This window comes from Spermophilus citellus (assembly GCF_964194105.1).
Source record: "Spermophilus citellus genome assembly, chromosome: 3".
NCBI classification, from domain to species: domain Eukaryota; kingdom Metazoa; phylum Chordata; class Mammalia; order Rodentia; family Sciuridae; genus Spermophilus; species Spermophilus citellus.
The window spans coordinates 20,253,127-20,276,402 of NC_138184.1; the positions used below are offsets into that span (position 1 = coordinate 20,253,127).

General features: G+C 46.4%; 1 protein-coding gene and 1 long non-coding RNA gene across 7 annotated transcripts in view; both read left to right on the forward strand.

Annotated features, from left to right (window-relative positions):
• Positions 1-23,276, forward strand: part of LOC308643113 — a 622,623-nt gene that overhangs the window by 449,825 nt on the left and 149,522 nt on the right. The gene's annotated exons all lie outside the window — the stretch shown is intronic.
• ZDHHC3 (zDHHC palmitoyltransferase 3) overlaps positions 1-23,276 on the forward strand; it is a 61,912-nt gene that overhangs the window by 22,678 nt on the left and 15,958 nt on the right. For 2 of the 6 annotated variants that reach the window (XM_081285857.1, XM_081285855.1), the window contains exons 2-7: positions 1,659-1,988; positions 14,385-14,509; positions 20,358-20,454; positions 21,083-21,164; positions 21,296-21,412; positions 21,572-21,605. In XM_081285857.1, coding sequence (XP_081141983.1) covers positions 1,683-1,988; positions 14,385-14,509; positions 20,358-20,454; positions 21,083-21,164; positions 21,296-21,412; positions 21,572-21,605 — 761 coding nt within the window. In that variant the 5' untranslated portion in view covers positions 1,659-1,682. The remainder of the gene's footprint in view (positions 1-1,658; positions 1,989-14,384; positions 14,510-20,357; positions 20,455-21,082; positions 21,165-21,295; positions 21,413-21,571; positions 21,606-23,276) is intronic. The other 4 variants (XM_081285859.1, XM_081285860.1, XM_081285856.1 and 1 more) reach the window with 3 other exon arrangements.

Here is a 23,276-nt window from a genome sequence, read left to right on the forward strand (position 1 = left end):
CAGGAACCACTGCTTCAATCTACTTGAGATAATTATTCCATATATGTCAAAGCTTCTTATTCCCAGCACTGGGCACTTAACATGTGTTCCATATTTGTGGAGTTGAATGTTCCTTTGGTCAAGTCCTGCCTTTCAGCCATTAATTCTCTGCCACTTTGGGGTAGGAGGGGTTGGCTTTATTGTTCATGATAGTCTGTGCAACTGTTGACCCTAGAATGTCCACCATTTTGAGGAATAGTTGCTGCTCTGCCATCTCAGCTTTCTGGACTTGTTCTTACTTTACCTGACTGTCCTATATTCAATCCAGATGCTCTTTTTGTGAGGTGAAGGCAATGGAAGAAGAAGGAAAAGTGGGAGAAAGGGTCAGGACAGTCCAATATGACCATTGCAAGCCTGCCCTTGCCCTTCAGCACACATGTGGCCAGTATGGCTTTTGAGGGATTTCCTCTGCTGTGTAATGACTTGAGTTTCCAAAAAGCTTGAGTTGCACTTGCTTGCCCCAGGTCCACTACGGCACTTTTCCATGGTACCTACATCTGGTGGTTAACTCAAGCTGTCACAGTTTGTGAGGAACCTGGTTGCTGATGCAGTGAACGAGAAAGTTTAAGATAAAGAGATGGAAGAGAGGGATCTGTGCTTTCTGAACCTTGTAGCACATGTTGAGAATCTGTGTGGACATCAATCTTTTCATTACTATATTCAGAGACTCAAGTTACAACTACTAGGAGGAAAGGCTATTTACCCAACGCTTCTTTCTCTTTCCTGGAGAGAATATATGTACAGTCTGTGAGCAATCTGGGGTGTACCAATTTCCTCCATTCATCACAAGCACCTCCACCAACTCCCCCACCAGCAGCCCTGGTAGGAGATGGCCAGGGCTGGAATGTGACAGGCTCACAAAGCCCCATGGCCAGGTGGTGGGACACATCTTTGAATTCACTAACATTCTCTACCCTTTGCCTCATTATATATAAGGAAACCAAAACTCAGAAATTCTGTCTCTTGTCCTGGTTAATCAGGTAAAAAGCCTGACGTTCCCCACTCTGTTTATCTTTATCATCAGCTTGGTAGTGCAGTGAGTTAGAATGTCTTCATGGTTGTGCCCTGACACTAGCCCTAGCTAACTACTGCTTTTCCTCTACTCATCCCTGTTGCCCCAAACAGCTTCAGTGTGGGCCCCTGGGCTTTCCATGCTATAGAGGCAGCAGCGTTTCTGCTGGAGAGTTTTCCCCCAGTGTTTGCTGTTCCTCCAATCCCACCCCTTCCCTGTCTTTTATGTCAAAATCTGAACTTATCTGCTGAAGCACTGTCTTCCCAGTGGAGCCCCGATAGCCAAAGAGGACTAGGTTCTGGTCCTCCCCCTAGGTGCTGCATCTGCCACTATGCTCCAGCTGACCTCTGGCCAGACATTTGCCCTTTGGAGGCTCCCTCTTCATTATTTGTCATGTGAAGGTTTGGGGCAAGGTAGGCCTATTTCAGAAAGACTAAGTTAACTCTCAGCAGTAGGAAAGACAACCAGTGCTTTAAGTGAGCAAGGTGTTTAGGCAGCATTTCTACAAGGACCTACACACAGATACTTATGGCTCACTTTGGAAAGGAAATTTTGTCAAGTGTCCTTAATGACAACATCAAGTTTCTGGGTTCTTTTCCTCTTTCAGATGCCAGTATGGACAGAATAGCTTATGATGCTTATCCACACCCACCACTTTCGAGACATTGAGCGCAAGCCGGAATACCTCCAGCCCGAGAAGTGTGTCCCACCTCCCTACCCTGGTCCTGTGGGAACCATGTGGTTTATCCGCGACAGCTGTGGCATCGCCTGTGCCATCGTCACCTGGTTTCTGGTCCTCTATGCAGAGTTTGTGGTCCTCTTTGTCATGCTGATTCCATCCAGAGACTATGTATACAGCATCATCAACGGAATTGTATTCAACCTGCTGGCCTTCTTGGCCCTGGCCTCCCACTGCCGGGCCATGCTGACGGACCCCGTGAGTATGTCTGGGCTTGTTTTGACCAGCCCACACTCTCCTCCTCTGGCCCTGACATGGCCAAAGCCTGCATGCTCCCCCTGGACCTCGGGAATGTGGAGAACAGAAGGGCCAGGGTTGGCTGGGAAAGTGGGTCCCTCCATGTTAGAGTTCATGGGACTCTGGGGGAAACAGGCCAGCATCTGTATTACAACCTATCTCAGTTGAATGGTACCATCTGTGCGTTGATGTACACCTTAATTGAGCTACTGCAGGAAGGGGTTTGTCTGGGGGAATCTGTCCTCTGGTTCAAATCAGTCCTATGTCAGGTAACTTTGGAGACTGGAGTGAGAAGGTTGGAGCAGAAAACATGTTAGGTGTCTGGTCAGGATGCGAAGATAGGACAGGAGCTAGGTGGGCTTGAAATTAAAGCTACACCCAGTTCTAGGAACCTGCACAGATATGGTTTTTACTGTGCGTGGGTAAGGTTCTCTTTTCCTGAAAAGCTGGACAAGCCTGTTTTGGGCAGCAGCCAGTGCTTCTTGGTGAATATGTGTGAGTAAAACAGAGGTGATCTGCTCAGTGACCTAACCACCTGTACCAAGCTGTGCAAATGGCTATTGAATGTTTTTACACCCTAGTATTAGACCCTCCATTCCTGTTTCTACTCATTTTCTTGTATAAGAAAAGCCAGAGGATTAAGTTATTTGATAAAGACCTCTGTAGCTCAAATTGTTTCAATGTGTGGGATGTGTTTAAATTAGGAAAGGGAAAACACTGCTAATAACACACACAAATTTTGTTTCTGTGAGCCCCAAAAAATATAGTAAAGAGGGGCTGAGGATTTAGCTCAGCTGGTAGCGTGCTTGCCTCACATGCACAAGGCCCTGGGTTCAATCCCTAACACTGCCAAAAACCTGAAACCAAGGGGCATTTAACCACTGAGCCACATTCCAAACGGGGCTGGGGATGTGGCTCAAGCGGTAGCGCGCTCGCCTGGCATGCGTGTGGCCCAGGTTCGATCCTCAGCACCACATACAAACAAAGATGTTGTGTCTGCCGAAAACTAAAAAATAAATATTAAAGTTCTTTCTCTCCTCCCTCTCTCTCTCTCTCTTTAAAAAAAAAAAAAAGAATCTAAATAAAATAATATTTTTAACAAAAAAAATATATATATAGTAAAGATGATGTCCTGAGCTAGTTTTCTTCTCAAAGGGCTCCATTTCCTGCTGGTTCAGGTGGCAGATTGTTAACTGTCCCAAGGGAAGCTGGCTTTCCTAGCTCAGTTACATGTCAGTGACTGCTCCAGACAGGGCCCCTTCTGTGCACGTGCCTCAGGGAGCTCACACACACTGGCATCACAGGTAGGGGCCTTTTTGTCCAGGGTTGGTGCTGCTTACAGGATCGCCAGGCAGTCATCAGCTGCAGGAAACAAAGCATGTGGTTATGCCTAAAAGTGCCCCCAGACACAAGGGTATGAAAGTATCAATTTGGTCATATTGAAAACAAGTATTCAGAAAATCTTACGATGCCTTGCTATTGGGGGACACAGGAGTAAAAGACATTGTTTTGCTCAGCATATAGTTTACTGTCTATTAAGCTCCCAGTGCTGTTCTGCCCTTAGGGTGTCCTCTTTCTAGGGGAAAAGAAGCAAGGGCCGCTGCAGATGATGAAGGCTGTGGCAGAAGGAAGCATGGTTCATGGTTTGTGGTGGAAGAACAGGGAGGAGATTAGCCAAGCTAGGTGGGGGTGACTGCCTGGAGAGGAAGTGGTGCTTCAGCCAATTCTCATCAGAGCAATGGCTGTTGGCAGAGGAAGTGGAGGGTGATAGAGCAGGAAGACACGGGCGACATTCCAGGCAGAGGGACCTGTACAGACACAAACACGCCAGGAGTGTGGCTTCAAGGCAGCCAGGCATTGTTGGGAATAGTGGAACCTTAGAAGGAAAATGGTGTGGGTTGGTTGGTAATGGTGGGTGTTGGAGGGTAGAAGTTGGATGATGACAGGTGGTCAGAAGCCCCTGAGGATTTTAAACAAAAGAGTGACAAAATCAGATTGTCATTTTACAAGGATCACTCTGGCAGTAGTGCAGAGGAGCTCTGGGAGACACTGATGGATCGAATAAAATGAATGGTCATGTTTATTGAGTGCCTGCTCAGTGAGAAGTTCCTTTCTGAGCAGTGAGAGCAAGACAGACAGAAATCTCTACTTGAAGGTCACATTCTAGTGAAGCAATCTGGCAGCAAAGACATTATTGAATGACATTATTGTAATGTTGGAAGAAATAAGTTCTTTAAAGATGGTAAAACAGTGTGACTAGGGTGATGTGGTGACTTTTAAAGGGGGACTATATTCAATCAAGGTAATCTGGGGAGGCTTCTCCTTAGTCAGGCCATTTGAGCAGACCTGAATGATGAGAAGTTGCAGGATCTGCGGGCAGAGCCTTCCAGGCAGAGGAGAGAGTAGGTAAAAGACCCAGAGGCAGAAGCAAGTATGGCATATTTGAGAAATAGGACTAAGGCCAGGGTGACCCAAGCAAAGAGAATGTGGGCAAGGGAGTGGAGAGGGCTGCAGAGGCCAGTTACACAGGGCCTTGTCAGCCTGTGAGAACTTTGGTCTTTACAAAGGCGATGCATGATGTGCACCGTGCTCACAGTGGAGGTTCAGGGTGGGATGAGTAGAAGCAGGGGACTAGAGGAATTGTAGTAACCCAGATAAGGTGTGACAGTAGCTTTGACCAAACTGGAGGTAGTGAAGCTGCAAAGAAGCCATTGGATTTAGAGTATGTGTTAAACCACCAGCTCTTAAGTCTGGGTGCACCATAGAAGCCCTTGGAGAACTTTTAAAGTGAACTGATGCCTGGGTCCACCCCGAGAGATATGGCTCTAATTGCTCTGGAGGCAGGACCTAGGGCTTTGGGACACAAAAGCTCTCATGTGTCCCTCATGTTCAGTGAGGCTCGGGAACTGCTGTTGAGAAGAACAGAGATTGATCAGAGAACGGGCCTTCCAGAATCTCAGCTCCAGCAGCTGGCAAATGATTGGAATCCTTTATTGAAGAGAAAGTCCAAAAAGGAATAGGTGCCAGAGGAGAAATCAAGGTTTCTGTTCTGGCCAAACTGCCCCTACATTAGGTGCAAGCAGAGATGCTAAATGGACGGTAGACAGCCAGCCTTGAACTAATGGAGGGCTGGGACTGGAGAGTGTAGTATGGAGGTTATTGCCTTATAGATGGCCTGTGAAACTAGGAAGATGGAAATTGAACCATAGGAGAGGACACCCTGGCATTCTTGCTGCCCTCACATACCTTTATTCTTTTATAAACCATATAGCAATGTGCATTCTCTCTAGGAACCTCCTCAGGCTGGCAGGACAGCATGGTTCTCACTATGGTATGTCACTCAGCTTCCAGTCCTGAATGGGTGGGAGCTGCTGCTACATCCCAAATACCAGTGAGCTGCTTATTGGTGTGTTTTGCTGGTAGTCCCAAAGAAAACCAGGTCAGAAAATGAAGAATCTGTCAAATAACTACCATTAGCAAGGGAAGCAATTCAAAGCAAATCCTACAGACCAGCCATCTCAGGATCTTCGTGCCACCACCTGCTTTTCAAACACCTCCAGCATATGACATCTTATGCAAAACCCAGTATGTAAAACAAGTGAAGCTGCAGAGGTGGGAGCCCTCAGGGCACCACTGAAGCACCTGGGCTCCTAAGGAGCAGAGTTGGAAGCCCAGATCTCAGATACAAGAAGATCAATTAGGGTCCCCTTTTTAATACAGCAAGGATATCTGTTTTAAGAAAGAAGGGCTCTAGGAACTCCCTGATATGATAATAATATTTTGTACTCAGGAGTTCATGTTGTGCATAATTTTTAGTAAAGTTACATCCAGAGAGTATAAACAATATATGTGTTGTGTATGATTTTTGGTTAGTGCCAAAAAAGAGGGAGAGAAGGAAATCTCTTATGTGATCTCCCATCAGACAGTTATTGTCCCACTTCCAGGTTTAAAATTTTATTCCCAGTATAACTTCAGAACAATTGCAACCACCACAGCTTTCTGGACCTTTGAGCAGTCATTTACTCCAACACAGCCATAGTTGGGTCCACAGAGCTTGAGCAGAAAGCAAGAGAGGGAAATGACTCACAGATGTGTAAGTGGCCCCCTCAGAGGTGTTGCTGCCATTTGAGAGGTAAGCCCCGTAAACAGAGGGAAGAAGACAAATGGACCAGGAGGCAGGGCAGGCATCTCACTAGACCTGGCCACCTGCCAGGCCTGGCCTGGAAGCACAAGGATGTGGGCAAGGGCGTGTCAGGCTGGTATTTAATCTCATAATGCCCTCTCCTTGCCCACTGTGGGGTTGTAATGTTATCTCCGGGAATTTTCTGTGTTTCTGAAACACTTCAGGCGTTTAGAGGTCTCATGACTCTACTTGCCCTGAGGAGGCAGCCTCTTGAAGACAACCTGGACTCAGAAATCCTTATCTTGAAAACTTCTCTCTCCTTACCCGTTTCGTGATTTCTCTACATTTTCTGGCTCCAAAACATTCTATTTCTTCATCTTATGAACTCCCCTAGGAATCCTTAAAAAATTAGGTCCAGGATAATGTCCATCTCCCAGAAGACACCTAAAGCTGAGAGAGATAGCTTGCTTCTGATGGCTCTAGCTGCCAAGCATTACGCAATCACAGCAGTTGCACAAAATCTATGATTATTTTTGCCCCTTCTTTCCTTAGACCTAATCATTTACTTCACAAATTATTTCAAATCGAGATTTGAGAAAAGGAAGAATATAAATCCATTCAAATGAACCATATTGTTAAGGAAAAGAAAATTCATCTCTCCGCCTGCCACTGCACACCCCACCAAGTCCCACCCTGTGAACACCTCACCGTAAACCAACCTCCCTGACTGTCTTAGGCCCCTGAATTTATTTCACTTGCTGAATGTCATCATTGGACATGTTGGAGCTCAATTCACATGTGCAGTTGATGTTCCCTTCTGGTGTCTCTTCGACAACCTTATTGAGCACATGCCATAGTGTATAGAGCCACTTGGCAGGAATTCCCTCAGAAGGGTAACACAGCAGCATGATGTGGGCCCTGTGGAAAGACAGAGGGAAATGACATCGCAGGTTAGGGGCCTTGCCTCAGGGTCCATTTGAATAGAGTGCCCCATTCTCCCTTATACCAGAAAGCTTCTCACACGTGCCACTCAATAACCTATCAGTGAGCCTAGCCTCTTTTTGGCTCCAGAGAGAAAAGTGACCAGTTTGGGGCTCGCCTATCTCCTATCTTTCTGTGGAGGAGACTGGAGGTTCATGGCACAGGCATGTGGCTTGTTTTTTTATTCCAGGAAAGCTATTAGAGGGAGCATTTTCTGCCCAGACCAGCCAATGTACACATGCCTGGTCCCCAGCTCCTAAAATGTGAGCAACCTTTTCATTTTTTTGCTGCCAATGGATGGTAGTGCTGAGTACCTGAATCCTTGAAATCATTGACTGACTGACTGACTGACTGACTTTCTTTTTTTCAATTTAATCTCTTGTTGGCATTTCATTAGACCTGTCTCCACTGCTTTCCATAAGCCTGTCAACAAGGCCTTATTCTAGCCCTGTTTTAGTCTTAGTGTGATATTAATATAGTTGTTGGCAGTGGAATTAAATGATAGCATCAAAGCAATTTTTTAACATATTTTTAGTTGTAGTTGGGCACAGTACCTTTATTTTATTTATTTTTATGTAGTGCAGAGGATTGAACCCAGGGCTTCGCACGTACTAGGCGAGCGCTCTACCGCTGAGCCACAGCCCCAGCCCCCTCAAGACAATTTTTAAGAAAGCCTTTTAAGAATACCTGATAAACCTCTCTGCCTTCTACTAAAACCTATATAGCATAGACTCTAGATTTATATGGCCTGAGTCTGGATCCTGGTGCTGCCACTTATTAGCTGTGTTGTCTTGAGGAGTTGTTTGGCCCATCTCCCTTAGTTATCACATCTGTAAAATGAGGAGTATCAGAGTCTTTACCTTATAGATTTATTGTCAGAATTAACTGACGAAGTACAGTTTTGTCACAAAACATTTGAAACTGTGCCTGGTATATAAGCACTAAATGGCTATTGTATCATTATTACTTAGCTTGGGTTTACGGAATGCAGGTTTCTTGCCAGGCCTGGGCAATTTGCTGGGCTACAAGTTGAAAGACATTGATTGTCTCTCCAGGAATTTATATAGTCCTGGAGGAAAGATGGTGTATAATTATATCATGTGAGTTATAATACCAGTACATCCTCCAGGAATTCACAGTCCTGTAGGAGAGGTAGTTTGTAACTACACGGGGTGTGCTCTGACACAAGTACAAACTGGGGGTGCAAAGGCTGCCTGATGGTTCTGCCTCAGGAAGAAGACAGAAGAGGTTATCCACTGTAGGTTTTGATGTGGTGCAAGAGGCCAAAAGGTACTTAGCAGGCTTTGGGAAGGTACTAACAGGGCTGTGGAGGCAGAAGAAGAAAACTTGAAGAGGGAATGTCTTTGAGAAACTCCAGTCAGGACTGAAACACTGGATCAGGTCCAAAGTTGGGCTGTGGCAGCCTTGTGCACCCTGCCCAGGAGCTCAGACTCTGGTCCATGGTCACTAGGAAACAACTGAAAATTTTAGGCCAGGAATCGTGATTAGGCTCATATTTTAGAATGTACCATGGAATATAGTGGAGAGAAAGAATAGAGGTGGGGTACCGGAAACCAGGGAGAGATGGGAGGCAGAGAGGACCAGGAGATTTTCTAATTGTCTGGTGCAGGTGATAATGGGCCTCAGGGAAGACTCTGATAGCTTTAGAAGGAGAGAGCATGGGGACTCAAGGACAGTTGAGGAACAAGTAAGCAGGTTCCATTTTAGTGGTGTGAGTTGAATTTTGGAGGTTTTATTTTATTGTTCCAGCGCCTGCTGGACAACCAGGTATTGATATGTGCAGATGCAGAAGTTTGAGTTGGAGCTAGTGATTTGAGCATCATCACTGGGTAGTGTAGGGGAAGCAGGGGTCAAATGCAAGAGTGTGCAGAAGATAGTGTAGAATGGGCAGGGCCAGAGGCTAGAGTAGAACTCTGAGGGATACTAGTGTCCAGGATGGGCAGGAACACAGAGTTGGGGAGAGGCACAGCCTCCCACAGATGGGGGGAGGCACTAGGACTCAGAACAGGATACTGAGGAAGATGAGAACTGAGACTCCAACTTGCATTTGGCCACAGGAAGTTGCTTATGACCTGTGAAAGCAGTTCCCCAGTGTGAAGGGGACAGGTGCCATAGAGCAATGGACTAAAGAGTAAGTAAGAGTAAGCAAGTGCACATGCTTAAAGAAGCTTAGCTGTGAAGAGGGAGAGCACCTAGAGGGGAGAGCTCAGAGTAATGGAAAGGGTCCCTGAGGGCCAGAGTTAGCTGGGCCCCTAGTCCTCTAAGACAGTGAGCACCAGTGTGTCCAGAGATTGGGGGGCACAGGAAGTTAAGGGATATGAAGAGGGTTTTGTGCCAGGCACTGTAGTGCAAGTCTAGAACCCCAGCTACTTGGGAGGCTAAAGCAGAAGGATGATGAGTCTAAGACCATCTTGGGCAACATAGGGAGACCTTGACGCAAGAATGAAGGAAGGAAGGGAGAAGGAGATGTGTCAGGGTCAAGGTCAAGGTAGGTCCTGGAAATTTGGGCTAGCCACTAAGGGAAATGGCAGATGGAGACATGTCATGCCTCCTGCCACACATGAACACATTACATTCCTTCCATCTGTGCAGAGGGTATAGAGTACAGGAAAGCTCTAATGACTTCTCACAATTCTGTAAACTAAATTAACCACATTTGAACTGATTCCACTGTGGGGCCATGTGTATATTTTGGAAGCATATGAACATTTTTATAGATCTACAGATTTTTAAAGTGTTTTTAGGTCACTAGGTACCAAGAAAAAAAGACTAGAAGAATATGCTTCAAAATAGTAATAGTATCTACCTTGGGTGAAAGATTTAAGAGTGGATTTTTCTTTTTTCACTTTCTCATCTGTATTTTATTTTTAAAGATCATGAACAAGTATATATTCTTTTGGAAGTGAAGGAAAAAAAAATCAGTGCCTTTGATCTACCAGGCTGTGGTAATGTGGGACCTTTGAGACATCCCTGCAAGGTAGGGAGGAGGGCTGGTGTATCTCACTGGCAAAAAGTCTCCATAGACCTTCCTACTGCCTCCCTGCTATCTGTCTAGGATTGTTGTGGAGCAAAATTCTTTTCCATGGACTGATAACAGTTTCCACAGTTCTGAAATCTGTGAAAATGTGGGCAGAAGAACATCTTCCTGAGAAAGAGGTGGGAGGGTGGAGGGGATGGAAAACTTCCTCTGTGGCTGGAAAGTGCATTTGTCACAGATTGCTATCGCAGGGACTGGCCCAGCTGGTCTCTGACTCTGAGGGATGGGCACAGGTGGCTGGGCAGGTGGGACCTTGTCTGGATGGAGATAAGCCTTCTGGGAGATTTATGCAAATGGAATCACAGTGGAAAGTCAAACTTTGAGGAAGACTGAACTGCTAAAATGGCTCTGACTGAGATCTGAAAAAGCCTGAGATAATGAGGGTAGCCAGTGGGACCTCTGACTGCCTATTACAGAGGGACTTTGTCTTGTGTCCTTCCGTGGTAGCTGGGACCATCTTAAAAACGGGGTCTTCAGGGGGCCCACCTGTGTCTGCATTAAGGAAAGCTGAGTTCCAGTGCTTCTTGAGGAAATGATGTCTCTTTGCACTTTTTATCTTCTATACATGACAGTAGTGACTTTGGTTGCATTATTAATATTTCAGGATAAACAGAAGGTCATACAGTTGCCCAAATGCAGTTAGTTTTTGCATTACAAGCCCTCTGGGGATTTGTGAGACCCTCAGCCTAGATGGCTCAAAATAAGACATTAATAGCACTTTGGTTACAAACGTAAGGAAAACTTGTCATATTTCTATTTAGGTAGCTCCTTCTTGAGGTTTGTTTACTTATTTATTGCCTGTGTTTTTAAGGATTTTTCCCTTATAGCACAAGCCAACATGTTCACAAGAGAACATTTAAGAAATACAATCAAGAAAATAAAAAGTACCCATGATCCTACACCTCAGGACAACCACTAATACTTTTGCATGTATCTTTGTAGTTCCTGTTCATATGTGTGTGTATTGTTGATGTTTCTCATCAATTAAAATACATATTTACTGTCAAAAGCTACATTTTAAATGGCATGGTACATACCATATGGTCCTTACCCGCCAAAGTTTATTTGCTTTCAAATTTTCTATCATAGGCTTTTCTGACATCTGACTGTATTTTGCAGACCAATTTTTTTCTCCTTTTTTTTTTTAAACTTTTAAAAGAAAATTTAATGGAACACCTGAGGGAGTTGAGCCCCCACCAGGGAGATAAGCCTGTGTGTGAACAAGTGTTTTCTCATTGCTTCCACAAGGTTCCTCATCTTCAGGCCACTAGTGGGGGAGTGTGACATCACTCTAAACGACAGGTCAGTCAAGTGCTGCCCCTCTCAGGAGTGAATAGGTCCTTAGGAGAAGGAGAGCCTCAGCAAGGAGAATTTGGGGGCCCAGCAAAGAGCCACATGAGGGACAGAAAGGCCAGGAGGAGTTCTATACTCCCACATTGGGGCCAAGGCTTGAACTGGTTTCCCTCCCTGGTGTCCCTCTCCTGTATGATATCCACCAGGATCCTCCTGGCCTTCCTGGGATCCCTTTCCTCAGTCTGCGCCACTGTCTACTCACCAGCTGTTGGAGGCCCTGAGGTCCCATCGCTTCTCTGTGTTTCCTACAGTGCTTGGCACAGTGTAGAAGAGAGTTGTTGGTTGATTTGTCTCTGTAGTTGCCTTAGCTGGACTGTTTATTCATTATGGGTCATTCCCTTATCCAAAACAAAACTACAGCTTCCTTGTATTCTCAGCATTTGAAGATTTTTCTGTTTCTTCCATAGTTCTTCCCTTTCCAGAATTTTTCTTTTCAGATAGGTTCTAAGATTCATTCCTAATTCCTCCTGCTCTGAGATTACCTCCTTGGCTTGTGACCATTTGTCAACCTCCCTCCACAGGAACAAGTGATGCTCTATCTGAAACCCTCACTATCCCAACCTGATAATCCACAGTCGCACTCACTCAGAACTCTGCTGGAGGTTTTATAAAGTGCAGGTGTCTTTATGTACAGTCTTTATGTAGTAGTGCTGCAGCTCTGGGTGTCTGTATTTTTTTAAGCTACAGAGTTGATGCCAATGCTGGATCTAGAATCCGGGCTACCATATCCTGAGCACTGTGTGTGGCATGCATCATCTGAGCTCTTTCCATAAACTGTGTGTGGCATAACCCTCATGGTAGTGCTAGGGATTGGGTAAGATGAATCCTGACTCACTGAAACTAAGGCACAGAGAGGCCCAAGATTCTCTGAAGAGAATCTCTCCTTACATGGTCCACATAGCACAGACAGACAACTGTGGAAGTCAAACTTAAAGCAGGGACAGTGGACTTCCAAGCCCACCCCTCACCCCTGTGCTGTCCACCAGGCACTCTTCTCTTGTGCTTCTTGGACTCATATTCCCAGCTACCTTCCTGACATCTTTTCCTGGGGGCCCTTGGGCACTTCAGACCCAGCAGGCCCCTGTTGAACTTGCCCACTCTTCCCCACAACTTGCTTCTCCAGTATCCTCTTGGTGGCTTAAGGGTGCCTCCAAACCTTATCAGTGTTCCTCTCCTCCCCTGTGTCAGCCCCCTTATCTCCACGGTATTTACTTGGTTCTGTACTACACCTTTTATAAGCTCAGGTGTCTGAATTTTCTCTCCATTTCACTTCTATCCTCATAGGTTAGTCTTTCCTTACTAGACTGTCAACAGTAACCTCCTAAGTGGTCTCTGGGATTTTAATCTCTCCTCCTTACGTGGTCCACATAGCACAGACAGACGAGCTCTATTCCTGAAGCATTGGTGTCACCCAATTGCATTGGGCTGCCCAGAAAGAAAACCCAACCCATCCTTAGGTCTGGCATTGAACACTCCACATGGGCTGCCCTTGCCCCCGGTCTCTCTGCTAACACTGCACGCCTGGGCTCAGAACACTGGTTTCCTCACCATCTCCCAAGTGTGCTAGGCCCATTCTCACTTCGCCTTTACGCCTGACCCTTCTGCTGGAATCCCTTTTCTCCCCCAGCTCTCACTGGAAAACCTTGTCACACTCCTCTGGACAGCTCTTAAACAGCAATTTCTTAAAACTTAAGTTTTTCTGATTCCCCTGGTTAGTTGGTTACTGCCTCCTCTGAATTCTCTCAACATAAGCGACTTCTACAACATGTAATCCCCTCTATTAGAATTGTTTGTTAGCCTGCAAAAGACCATGAGCTTCCTGGAAATTGATTCTTGAGTCCATAGCCATGAGCAGGGCTCAGCGCCAAGTAGGCACTTGGTGAGGGTTGGCTCCCAGACCCCGTTCAGACTGGGCACTGCCAGTTTCCTTCTGTTTGGATGGATGCAGAGCAACAACAGATTCTGATGGCATTTTGGCTCTGCTGTTGGTTGTGCCCAAATCTGGACAGCTAGAATAAGAACACAAAGTGTTCACAAGCCAGATAGAATAGCAAATCAGAGGGTAGTCTGGCCAGATAGCAAGTCGGATACCTGAGACCGAGGCTCCCTATTGCTTGGGAATTTACTAAGGAAGAAATACAACTTTCCAATCCTTCATAGTAATAGTGCTGATTAAAACTAAAATAAAATATGATTCCAATGTAAACATAACCCATTGAAATTTAGAGCTGCACATTTTGGTCTAGGAAAACTGGACTGTTAGATGTGAAGCCCACCAATGAAAACTCACAAAGGCAGATGCTATTAACAGGAAATTTAATGTAGACCAAAATCATTATGAGTCAGATTGTTACTGTAACATTTAGGTAGGCAAGAATGGATTCAGTGATGTTAGCAAAATTAAAATAGCAAATAATCAGGAACAATGTACTATTCTTTGTAGAAAATTGATCAAGGAATTGATGTAGCCTAATGGCATTTCCTCAGAAAAATTCATTGTCAATAAATATTCCTTACTAGGCACGGTAGTGTACACCTATAATCCCAGCTCCTTAGGAGGCTAAGGCAGGTGGATCACAAGTTCAAGGCCAGCCTGGACTACTGTGAAACCCTGTCTCAAAATAAAATAAAAAATGCTGGGGATGTAGTTCACGCACAAGGCCCTGGGTTCAATCCCCAGCACCACTAAATAAATAAATAAATAGTCCTCACTGTTGATATAATTCAGAAAATAGAGTTTATACATGTGTGGTGGCTGCGTTGAAATGACTGTCTCCACTTTGGAGTGTTATGACTGATAGAACTGCCAGCACAACCCTGACACTTTTCCTCTTTCTTACAGGGGGCAGTGCCCAAAGGAAATGCCACTAAAGAATTTATCGAGAGTTTACAGTTGAAGCCTGGGCAGGTGGTATACAAGTGTCCCAAATGCTGCAGCATCAAGCCCGACAGAGCCCACCACTGCAGGTACACGGGCTGGGGCTCCCCTGTCTCCTCTCAGCCACCCTGCCTCCTGTCACACATATACCCTGAAGTAGCACACACTTCCCCCGCAGGTGCCAAGTCAGAAAGTGGACTCGGAACACCCCTGGCTCTGCACATTGTGCATGTGCATCCTGGTCCCTGTGAGCCCACTAGATTGGAAAGGGCTTGTGATTTGGACTTAGAACATCTGCCCCAGGACTTGGCTCTGCCACACCTGAAGCAGGCCTTTGTTTTCATATATGTAAAATTGAGGGAACTCCTGTTTTTCCTACCACTTCACAGCTTTTATGACAAGGAGACCATGAGACAAAGCTTTAGAAAATCATTCTGTGAACATCTTATACTTGAAACAAAGGGTTGCTCCTGAATAAAGACTTTCCTTTAAAACAAAACTTCTAGAGGTTATGGCTATTATAGAAGTCAGCTCAAAAAAATGTTTTCCCATCTTATCTGGCGAGTTTTCCCTTTTTATTTTCAGGTTTCTTTGTTGTTTTGAGTCTTCTTGTTGAGATGATATCTAAATAAAAATTATATTTTATCATTAGAAAGAACTTTAAATGCTAGAATACAGAGGGAGAAATGTCACTGAGTCCCCTTTTCAGACCAGTGCTTGTGTTTGGGGTGGGGAGGGTCATGGAGGAATGAACTTGCTCTCAGAGGTGAGAGGTCATCCTTATCAGCCCGAGGCCATGGAGCTATTTGGGTCAAGTGAGATGCCTGAGTGAATGAAAGGTGGTCTTTCCCTGTAGTCCTCACTGTCCACCTCTCAGAAGAGACTAGTCAGTCTCTAGGGTTCAGATTCCAGTTGGCTCCTTGGTTCTTGCTGTATCAAGGCACTTACCCTTCCTGTCCCTTCATCACTCATCTGATTTCTATCTTCACAGCCACCCTGAGAGCTAGGTATTACTGTAGGGGCTACTCTTCCTAGTTTCCTAGATGAGGAAACTAAAGCTCATGGTGGTTAAGTGACTGCTCTAAGGTCTTTCAGCCAGTGAGTACTAAAGACTGGTGGTGCTAAGGTAGTGAGTACTAAGGTCCTGGTGGTTCTGGCTCCAGGTCCCAGCAGGACTCTTTTCCACTAGAACTCCAGTTTGGGAGTAACTCATATAACCCTATATACTTGTATGTTTGTTTCTCCATCTCTCTGAAAGAGAGAGATCGATTGATCTGTGGGCCTGCCCCACTAGTTGCCACCTGCTTGAGAGTGAAGGAGGTACTCCAGCAGAGTCCTATGGCAATTGCTGTCCCCTGCGGGGTTTCTATCTAGATCAACTTGCTTCTGAGGTCCACATCAGGTTTGCTTCTTGTGTCTGAGATGGAAGCATCAGTCTAGTCTTTTCCTGCTACCTTGGGGCTCTGGAGCTAACTGCTGTCTAAGGATCACCCAACTTGCTTGTGTGGTTCCTCAGAATAGCCCCAAGGGTTGGACCAGGTTCTGGCCTTGAAGTTGGAGAGGTCATTGTTGGAAATCTGGAACTGTCTCCACTGCACTGTGACCCTTAGGCCTCTGCTTTCTCTCCCATATTTGAGGGTTGTTCCTCCGTAGCTTGTTATGAGGATTAAATTTAAATAACTGTTCAAGCTGCCCAGCTCAGAGAATGGAAACTACTCATTCGTAGAAGAATGTGTAGAGACTTGGAGATGTGCTGGGTTTATAAAAGCAGGACCAGAAACGGAGTTATTGCCTTTGTAGAAAAGAACTTTGGGGCAACCACAGTGGTTTTTTTCTCTTCCCTCCCCACACCCTCAGCTGCCTTCACTGCCTGGCATTTTCCTGCTGCCTCCTCGCCTCCCTCCCGGGTGACCAGGGGAGGTGTTCTGAGTGCTAGTAAACACATCAGCTTGAGCAGCAGGAGCTGCTGACTCAGATGAGCGAGCGAGGATGCCTGTGCATCGCCTGTTCCTACTTCAGGAAGTGTGTGCTGACAGCTGCTTCTTCGTGACGGCACATGTGGCCCAGGCCATCTGGGGACCCACAGTTTGGATAAGCAGAATCCCCACCATGTGAGACAGCCTGGGCTTGTTGACGGTTGGTTGAGCCCAGTCTACTGTAGTTAGAGCTGATAGATTCTGGGCTTGCCTGCTCGGTATGCCCACTTGTGTTTGTCCCCGTCTCTTTTAATCCTGTGTTCCCAGCAGAGCCCATTGAATTTGACGCTGTCTCCATTCCCTGTGCTCTGGTGGGTACCACAGATACACCCAGACCTGCATACACCTGAAGGGTGTGTGCAGGTAGGTCTCACCCTCTAGAAGCACTTAGAACCCCACGCTGCTTTCATCCTGGTATGGAATCTCCCAGTCACGAGGACCATGGAAGCATGTGGAAATCCTGTAAGAGGAGCCATTTGTACTGATGTGGATGGTCAAGGCTTTAGGCTTATACACTGGGTTCTTCTTGGAGGAGGTGGAGACCCCTCCTTAGCAATGCCTCAGCCATGCTTCAACCTCTCCAGATATGCACAGTGAGGCTGAGACAGTGGTAGGTTGCTTTGTGCACCTACCAGATTCTTATTGTTTTCTCTTTCTCGTTGCTAAGACTACTAATGTACATAAGACTACTAAATGTACATAGCATGAGTATTGTTTTTAAAGCATTTAGCACACATTATTGGTGCTTACATGAAAGATCAGGGTAATTCTGCTGAGGCTGATGTGGAGAACCTCCATTGCTTTGCCCAGACCCAAGATGAAGCTGTGTCCTCAGACCCTCTTCTTTCCCTCACATTGCACTGTCTTTCACAAACTCGATTCTGAGCTGTGCTGGGCTGTGCTATGCATCTTTTGCTTATACTTTTGTCATAGCCAGTGAGGTGTGATGCAGTGAAACCTGTGTGTGATGCCACGACCCCTCCAGTACTTCTTGCTGTTTTCTTTTCATCTTCCCTACCGGAGCATCTAGGCAGATGTGAGTCAGCTCGTTTCCCAGGCTTCCTCATTACCTGTCTGTAGCATCAAAGCCTTAATTCAGCAGACTCTGCTATGGAAGGCCCTGGGCTTGGCTCTGTGCTTATATTGGTGAGTTAGAAATCGTCCTGACTCTAGGGGCCTCCCACCCAGGCAGGACAGGCCCTCATCTTGTGGCACAATTCCATAATTACTGCTATGAGAGAGACACACAGTCATGCCTATGTTGCATATACGGCCATTACCCAGGATGGGCACCAGAGCCCCAGCTAGCTCATTTGAGGCTGCATACCTAGGAAAGGCCTGTACACCTCCCTGGAGAGGGAACACATAAACACAGAGGGAGTCCATGGATGCATACGAGCCAATGAGCTTGTTGGGTTCTCCCAAGCTTTGAGTCCTGAAAAATGGTAGGGAACCTGGAAGAAGTGGGGAGGAGAAGCATCTGCCTTCTTCTAAAACAATAACTTAAAACATAGAAGGGGCCTGGGAAGTATGGATGGCAAGGACACACAAAAAAAATACTTCCATATAAGGCATTTGGTCTTTTTAATGACATATCGCACATGTGGTCCTTGTGCCCCAGGAACTTACCAGCCCACACTATCTCGTCCATAATTTACTGGAATTAGTGGTAGAAAAGAGTGCAAGGAGAGAGCTTTCAGGCATGTTAAGGAAAGAGCAAGTTAGGAGGGTGCCTCAGAGGACTCAGTTTTGCCAAGTGAGAAAAATGGAGAAAGGGTCCTCTGGCATCAGGCCTGTCCCCAGCAAGACAGTAAGGTAACTGCGGCATGTTTGGAGAAGGGTGTTAGGCTTCTCCATGAGGATTGTGAGGCTTCCTCTTATCCTGTGCTTTGGCTGCCCTGCTACGTCTGGAGAGGGGACATTGCCAAGCCCACTCTGTGCAAAGGAGACTGGCTCTGAGGCAATGATTCCTTATTGATCATCAGGCCTTGTAAATGGAAGTTCATGGTTTTTCCACCTCCTGGGGATGGTCTTTAGGTAAAACCACAGGGCAGAGTGCAAGCACCCTTCACTGCTCCAGGCCTTGCCCCTGACATGCTCCATGTCCAGGCCATTCAGGTGAACTTTTTGTGAGCAAGTCAGCCTCTGAACAGTGCTTCACCCCACCCACCCCACAACCACCTGGCCCAGGGTGAGGACAGGTGCCTTTTTTTTTTTTTTTTTGTACTTAACCACTGAGCCATCTCTCCTGCCCCTTTATATTTTACTTTGAGACAGAGTCTCACTGAGTTGCTTATGGCCTCAATGAGTTGCTGAGGCTGGCTTTGAACTCGTGATCCTCCTGCCTCAGCCTTCCAAGCCACTGGGATTACAGGCGTATGCCACCACATCCAGCGAGAGGTGCCATCTTGATGGTTCATATCTTTGAGAACAGAAACTCAAAAGACCAGCATCTTGAGCTAGTCTTTGTAGGCCTCAGTGGCTATTCTTAATTTCCCTGCTGCCTGAAGCATAGGAGTTTGTCTTATTTGGCTGCCCAGTGAGACGAAGTTCCTTGTGATGCCCAGCATCCTGGCCAATGCCTCATCTCTTCAGTGAAGCTGGGAGGAGAGCAGAGCACAACTTTGCCGTGAGAACTTGTTTAAACTCTTGTACAGCTTTAAGAGGATGGAAGGCCACTTTGTGCCTCTCTGCCCCTGAGCCCACCCTGCTTCAAGAGCACACACTTGAAAACCCTTTTAGAAATAAGTAAAGATAGAAGAGGAACTTACTCAGGGCCCTGGAGCAGGGAGTGTTTGTACTCTCAGCAGTCTGTTTCTCAGATGAGAAGGGACATAAGGAACCCCAGAGTTGATTGTATCCAGAAGAACATCCAAGAAATGGGCTATAGCAGGTGGCTCCTTGGGAGAGCGGGAGCCTGGTAGCTGAGGCCTAGAACACAGGGCACAAAAATCATTCCTTGCTTTCTGTGCTTTTAAAATTGTTCGCTGAGAACACTGTTACCAACTCAAACATATATTATAGTATATTATATATGTATATTTAGATGTATATATATATGTGTGTGTGTGTGTATAAATGTGTGTGTATGTATGTATATAAAAATTTTTTTTTATGTGTGTGTTCAAAATTGTTAACAGAGAGAGAAAGAGAAACAGACTGGGCAGTGGAGTTGCCAGTGCCCAGTGTTCTGTTTGTTTCCTCTGCCTTCCTTTTAGGCCTCTTTCTTACTTTGCCTGCCTGGCCCCCAGGGAGATTATGGAGCCAGGCCAGCATGCTTGTGTTGGCCAGGCCCTTTGGAGTGGTGGAAAAGAGTGAGAATGGAGACCAGTATGAATCCACCACTTGTCTGATCGAGACCTAGTATGTGTTCTCATGTATTTTACTTTCATGCTGGTAGGAGACCTGAGGCTCAGAGTTCAACTGTTTGACCCAGGCAGCTCAGCTGATCCAGGTCCACCATGCCACCAGACTTCAGGCCAGGCTTAGCAAAGCATACCCTCATCCCTGGGAGAACATGGCAGTGTTTTTGGAACTTCTGTGTGACCCTTAGTTTGGGGTGTTTTTTGTTTGTTTGTTTGGGAGCTGTAAGGAGCAATTCTTCTCTGTATCCCATCCAACTCTGTCAAGTTTTTTAAACTACTACTTCATTACGTCTTTGTAAATCCAGTTCTCAGCTGTGTTATCCCAGGAGAGCAGCCTGTTTCTCAGCCATGACAGGTCTGTCCTGTTTATATGTTAAACAAGATAAAAGGTCTGTCCCCCTGTTGGGAATGACTGTGACCCTGGGCATACTGACCCTGCCTTCCAAGGCCCTTGTAAAAAAACCCAGAAAAACCTCTAGCTGTGCCAGAGAGAGCCATTTCTAAGGAGTAAAACTGGAGCTGTGGGTCCCACCTTCCCCTTGGAGGCCCCAAACTGTTAGGATACCCCTAAAGGTCTGACCTGTGGGCTGTTTCAGTGTTTGTAAGCGGTGCATTCGCAAGATGGACCACCACTGCCCTTGGGTCAATAATTGTGTCGGCGAGAACAACCAGAAGTACTTCGTCCTGTTTACAGTAAGTCAGTTTCTGATGTCTGCCCTGCCCTCCACAAAGCAGCAGCGGAGCCTTTTATTCCTTTGCAAATTCTCAGCATTCACAGCAGTCTTGACTGCCCTTGAGAAAGCTGCCTGCCCTCGTAGCTCTCCACCCTCCTGCCAAAGATCTCTGGCTCAAAAAGTGCCCTTCACTTGCGCATGCAGACAGGTTGATTAGCTCCCACCCCAGGTGTCAGGCTTAAGTAGCTAGAGCAAGCAGTGTTAGCAGTGTCCTCACGTCCTGAGCTGCAGGTAGGTAGAGAACACTCAGAGCTAACTTCACTTGAAGTTAGCAGTCAGCACCCTAACTTCAAGTGAAGAGAAGTAGTATGCCTTGCATGCCCCCAGGCAGTCCAGGTCATGCCTGGTGCCCAGGCTTTGTTTCTGTTCTGGTTCCACAGACTCAGAGAATGGCTGCTCCCCTCAGACCCAGGGCGGGAGGTCGGAGGCCCTGTGGGGGAGTCACCAGATGCCTCTCTGGCCCCGTCCTGGTCAGGCCTCGGCCTAGCTAAGTGTTCCGAGGAGCAGGTTCTGAATGCCCTGCTCCAGAGTCTGCACAGTCAGAAGGTTCTCACAACAATGGCATCTGCACTGCTTTCCTGTTTCAGATGTACATAGCTCTCATTTCCTTGCACGCCCTCATCATGGTGGGATTCCACTTCCTGCATTGCTTTGAAGAAGATTGGACAAGTGAGTATGTGCCAGGGCTTCCCTTCCTGTTCCAGGGTGGGTTCTATAACCTAAGCGGGGTGGTCACAGACCACCTATGTGAATCCAGGTCTATTTCCTTCATGGAGGCTCTGTTTCCTTCATGGTACCAGCTGTCTACCTCAGTTTGTTAAATCTACTGCAAGACTATGGAGAGAACAGGGAAGGAACAGCAGAGGCCCAAGTCTATCTTCATGAAAGAGAGCAGCCCCCAAAAATCAGTTTAACAGGTAAAGTAATGAGTAGAACAGGCCCATTGCACTGAGTGTGCTCAGGGAGAGTGTAAGGCCCCTACAAGTAGAGACCCTGGTTCCAAGAAGGGGGAGCCATGTTGGGTGATGGCTTATGTTTCTATCTTTAACTGAGGCTTTTTTTTTTTTTTCCTCCAGTTCTGGGGATGGAACCCAGGACCTCAAGCATGCTAGACAAGTGCTCCACCACTGAGCCACACCCCCAGCCCTAAATGGGGCACATCAATCAAAAGTTGTTTTATTCTAGTTTTGCAAAAGTCCCTATTTTTAACCTTTTGCCTAGGACATAGAGTTTTTTATTGATTTGCTTGGTATTTTTGTGGTGGTTGTTTTCAAACTGTTTAATCATCACCAATTTACATTAAGAACATACACAAATTCTCTCTGCTCTAGAAGTATTCCATTTAAATGAGCAGATGGAATGAGGTCCAACAGAACACTGTTACAAATTCTGAAGGAAAATAGAAATAGATTCTGGAAGGGAAAACAAAAAGAGAGAGAGACCACCTGCTGGGCTAGAGCTTTCACACTCAAAATCTGAGGCAGTCTTGAGCAGGGAACATCATATTTCTACTGTTTTTCCTTGGTGGGTGCCCTTTTTCACTTTATCATCTTCAGAGCAATTGCCTTTCCTGCATGGGCTGACTTGCCATACTTCTGGCATAAGCCCAGGGAAAGAAGGAGACCACACTAATGAGAAGGAGGCATGGGGAAGGGTGGGGGAGAGTGGGCATCTGCAGATCCTAGCAGAGAGTAAGTCTTCAGCAAGTTCCCAGTCGCTTGGTGAGCTTCCTGAAGTACCCTCATTCTGCCACACCCTGGGGATGCAGGTCAGCTCCACGTTTTATTAACACCTCCCACCTGTCATCAGGGTAACTGTAGGCAGTAACAGAGACTGTCAGTGAGGTGGAATGTCTTTGAAATGGTTTTATTAATGTCTACGGGGAGACAGACATCACACAAAAGGCTTGTTGAGCAGTACCTCGTTTCAGTCTTACAACAAGCCTGCAGGGTAGAAGAGTACTCCCCACTTTGCAAATGACAAAAACTGGGGCTCACAGAGGTTGAACAAGTTCTAAGGTCATTTAACCAAGAAGAGGGCCTGCTGTTCAAGCCTCGATCTGGAGCAAGGGTTTCCACCTTATCTGGCTACCCCAGGGTCTTCCCTGGCACTGCTTGTCTTTGCTCAGTATTGCTGACAGAGTGGACTTGAGGCACCAGTTCCTAGACCAGCAAGGCTAGTAAGGCACAGGACAGTCCCCGGAATGGATACCTGAAAGTTGCCTGTGTATGACAGTTAATGCCATCATTGCTTGGCCCCGGTTGAGCTGGTGGGGCCATAGGAGCTTATATTAAGAGGGCATGGGGACTGTCCCCTAGATTGAGGTGCTTTGAGTTAATGTTTAAAGAAGAATAGGGAGGTAGTTTCACATCCCCTGAATCTGGATCGTGCCTGCCCAGGCTCCATTTGTAATCCCCAGGGCCCAGCTCAAGAAGGGAAGGGTGCTTGCTGCTTTGCAGGGAGGGAGATTAAGCCCTGCCGCGGGCTTTGCCTACAGCTCCAAGGCAGCCGAGTTAGGTGAGGCAGAGGCAAGGTACCTCCATCCAGTGAGCACCCTCTGATCTTGTGTCAGGCTAAGGCTGTGCTATACAGATGTCCTCTCATGAATTCATTCTTTTGCAGGGGTCTTGGGGGGGGGGGGGAGTACCAGGAATTGAACCTTAGGGCACTCAACCACTGAGCCACATCCCCAGCCTTTTTTTTTTTTTTTTTTTTTAACTTAAGAGACAGGGTCTCACTGAGTTGCTTAGAGCCTTGCTTTTGCTGAGTCTGACTTTGAAC